Genomic DNA, 4387 nt, shown 5'->3' with positions numbered 1-4387 from the left:
AACAATAAAAGACACCCCCCACACATACAAACTTACTGAAAGCAAAGAAGAGAGAGAAGAAACGTTAACAGCAAACAGCACAGACAGAGGCGCTGCCGACAAGCAAGCTATACGGGCGGCAGAGAAAACGAGATTATTTTATTACATGTTTGGGCATCCGTCAATTAAAACTGCCATAATAGCAAGTCACAGCAATTTGTTTTTCCTGTCTCCCCTCAATATTCTTCCAGCTAAACCGGTGATAGTTTCACTAATTTTCTTTTTTTCCTATTTCCCTTCTCACATGAGAATTACGTTGAAAGAACGAGAGAAGAGAGGCAGGAAAAGCCACTGACCTAGTTCAATAGTTTCTTTGAACGTGGGGGAGGGGAAAAAAATTATTAAGAAATAATTTTTTATATCAAACCTGATAAAAATATTTACAAAGAGGCAGACGCACGCGCATATATATACATACACATTATATATCTTATCTTATTACTTCTGCTATACAACTGTAACCATGCTGGGGTACACATGCACAATATCGAAACAAATTACAAATATATATATATATATATATATATATATATATATACGTATGTACACACATACATATATACGCATATATGTATAATTAAATTTTTGTCGTGAAAGATATTTCAAGTTTATATAAAACAACAGAAGGCAAATATGAAGATAATATCAGATTATTAAATGAAAATACCGCAATAACCTCTAACTTTTACTACTAAACCATTATTATTATTATTATTATTATTATTAGACTAGAGCACACACACACACACACTCGCTGTCTTCTAATAAATTAGTCTTTCCCTGTTTAGTATACGAAAGAACTACTACCGCCGTCACCACTATCATCATCGTCGGATAATGATTTATTTAAACAGATGTTAGCAAATATAATTATAAATAATATAGATGATAAAAAACTGTGCCAACTATATTTGAAAATCTACCTGTCTGTCTGTCTTTCTCTCTCTATCTGTCTATCTATCTATACGTATACATATATCTGCATGCATGTGTGTTACACATGGAGTTACACAGACTACTTCTATTCCATATCAGAAAGAATAAATGTTATTGGGAAGAATACAAGTGTGTGTGTGTGTGTGTGTGTGTATATATACATGTGCGTGCGTGCGCGCATTGTATACTGGTGTCATACAAAAAACGACTTTGAAACCAGGAAGTATATGTAACAATAAGTAATCACAGAGTGTATGTATGCATGTCTGTCTGTCTGTCTGTCATGCTCTCTTTCTCTCAACACACACACATACATACATATATGTACAGATGCGTGTATGTATGAATATATATATATATATATATATATATATATATGGTTGTCTGCACGCATGTGTATGTGTATATTTCTAGGACAAACCACTAAGAAGCTAAAATGGATTTAAAACGTTAGTTTAATATACTGTAGATATATAAGACACACAGAGACAAATCCTGTCACATTTCACAGTAAGACCGCATAAATATATTTCCACCGAAGTCCTGATTTTCGACTGAGACTAATGAGTTATTACATAATTAATATACACCTGCAACTATTATAATACAGATGTATCTCCATCGCACCCTTCCTTACTTTGTTTTATAATTAATGATGTTTTAGAATTAGTTAATATTGTATTATTTCTTTCAGAAGCAGCCGGAGACTACTTCGTTTACGGTTAATTATGTTTGAGATAACAATGAAATGAAAATAGTGTTAGATACAGCTGTGTCAGGGCCTACAACCATTCAACATTCATCAACATTTCCTGTAGTTTAAATTATCACCGATCATTTAAATAAATAGATCTGGGCAGGATCTATCTATCTATCTATCATATATTATACACAATCAAATAATAGAAGGCTTGATTCTCTTTTCCATCTCTTCTCAAAGTGAACAGAACGATGGAAAAAAGAATTTCACAACAAAAACAAAAAGAGAAACGGAAAAGAAAGAAAGAGAACCGGTCTCCATGTTTTCTTTAAAACTCCTACTTTAATAATTACAATTAAGCGTTAAGTAATTAGCAAGAACTAACAGTGCAATTCTATGCATGTATGTATGTATGTGTGTGTGTGTGTGTGTATATATATATCTATATCTATCTATCTATATATATATATATATATATATATATATATATATATATATATATATACATATACACATTAGGTAGATAAGTAAAAACGAGTGTTTCTTAGCCAGGGTCCGTATAACCCCTGGAGGTCCATATAAGATTTTGTTGTTAAAGTTTATGACCAATAAACTGCTTAGACTTCGCCAATACAAAAAATATTTTAACAATTGTTTTTTTTTCTACCATTTCTAATATTTAATCATGAGAAATATAAGATTCTTTTAAACATGAGGGCCCAGTATTGTAAAATAGAAATCAAAGTGGTCCAAAGGCAAAAGAAATGGTTCGAGAACCACTGATATAGACTTGTTTATGAGCGAGTTCCACTCGTATTTTACCGAAACAATTTACCGTAATTGTGTTTATTATGCATGTGTGGTATGTATATACATACATACGTCTATAACATACTTGATATTATATATGTATGTGCATATATGTAATATAAACAAATAAAAAAATATCAATTAAAACGACTGACATACTTCTGTCAGAACAGAATGAAAAAAAAATAAGGAAGTAGTTATATATTTATAAAATATATATAAATGTATACATGCATCTGTGTGTATTTTCCACTTGGTGTATATGAAAGAGGGGGGTAGAATAAAAATGTGACGGCGGTGAGAGGGGAAGTTCCCTTCCAATGGGAGACCTTATGACACAACTTGTAACAGAAATCCGTTAAATATACATACATTATATGTACATAAATAATGCGTGTGTATTTATGCATAGCTATATACACATGTATATCCATCTATATGTACCTATACATATACACACACATAAAAATATATACATCTATTCATGTTAATATACTAATGCTTACATACCCGTTATGCATGTAGGATCGCCGTCATATGATGTATATATATATATATATATACATATACATATATATATATATATACACACATATATTTATATAAGCATATTATATATACGCTTGTGTTATTAAGCATTACTATATGTATGTATAAATATACACACATATACATACATTCATATGGTTATTATTATTATTATTTTTTTTAATATAACCCTCACCTTTTTAGGACTTGTTTTTGGATTCTTCGTTCGCTTGAAATGGTTTTTTTTTTAGAATTTGACGGATTTGCTTTCAGGCTTTTTCTTCTGAGAGGGTTTGAACTGTTTTTGTCTATGTGTGTATATATATGGAAAAATATAGATATAAATGTATGCGTGCATGTGTGTCTGGGTATCGATATATGTCTACAAAGATGTACAAATGTATCTAGATATAAATATAAATATATATATGTGATAATGGTGTGTTATTATAAAATTGTTTACAAGATTATTATTAAATACTATTAGTGGTGAAATGTAAATTGGTTTGGTTTAGCAACCACGTGTGTAATGCAGAGCCGGGCTCCCTAGTTTGGTATCCTTTCAGCTACGACACACACACTCACTTTAGCTTCTTCAGACATTCATTCACGTATAAGTCAGTCACTGGCACATCCTGACAGACATATACTCCCACACACGCACACATACATACACATAGACATACATACATACATACATACAGACATACATATGTGTCTCTGTATGTGTGTGTATATATTTATATCTATTTATCTGTGTATATATTGACGTTCATTCATGTAGTTATTGGGACACATACAGACATATAGGCAAGCGCACATGTAACGTACGTGCACCATACACGCATATATACACAAGCGTATGTTTCTACACACGCAGATATTTATACAATATAACAAATATATAATATACATACATTAAATGGAGTTAGCAAAACGGACGGGGTACATTCGTCAATCGTAGAAGTTACTACACACAGACTTGTATGCAATACAAACACACACATATTTATACCTGAACATTACACACACACACACACTGACATAGAAACGAATATATTTACCCAAATATTTGGCGCATTATACATAAATATACAGTCATTCAATTAATGCATTTACACAGAGAGAAACTATATATAGACGTATACACGCGCGCACGCGCACTTACTCTGACCAAACTTGCAATGTTGTATTTGAAAACATACCGCATTACCCAAGCTGACATACAAACAAAATAGCATATATACACATGTACAAGACTGTGAATACATACATACATACATACATACATACATACATACACACACACACACACACACACACACACACACACACACATATATATATATATATATATATATATATATATATATA

The 4387-nt window shown here is 31.3% G+C and overlaps 1 protein-coding gene across 1 annotated transcript in view; it reads right to left on the bottom strand.

Moving 5' to 3' along the window:
* LOC106880379 (polypyrimidine tract-binding protein 1) overlaps positions 1-3948 on the bottom strand; it is a 67845-nt gene extending 63897 nt beyond the window's left edge. The window contains exon 1 of the mRNA XM_014930277.2: positions 3931-3948. Within this exon, the coding sequence (XP_014785763.1) occupies positions 3931-3932 (2 nt within the window). The 5' untranslated portion in view covers positions 3933-3948. The remainder of the gene's footprint in view (positions 1-3930) is intronic.
* Positions 3949-4387: the final 439 nt, after the last annotated feature.

The sequence above is a fragment of the Octopus bimaculoides genome, chromosome 19 (assembly GCF_001194135.2).
Source record: "Octopus bimaculoides isolate UCB-OBI-ISO-001 chromosome 19, ASM119413v2, whole genome shotgun sequence".
Classification (NCBI taxonomy): Eukaryota; Metazoa; Mollusca; class Cephalopoda; order Octopoda; family Octopodidae; genus Octopus; species Octopus bimaculoides.
The sequence above is the reverse complement of the archived record's forward strand: the minus strand, read 5'-3'. Positions and strand labels throughout refer to the sequence as shown.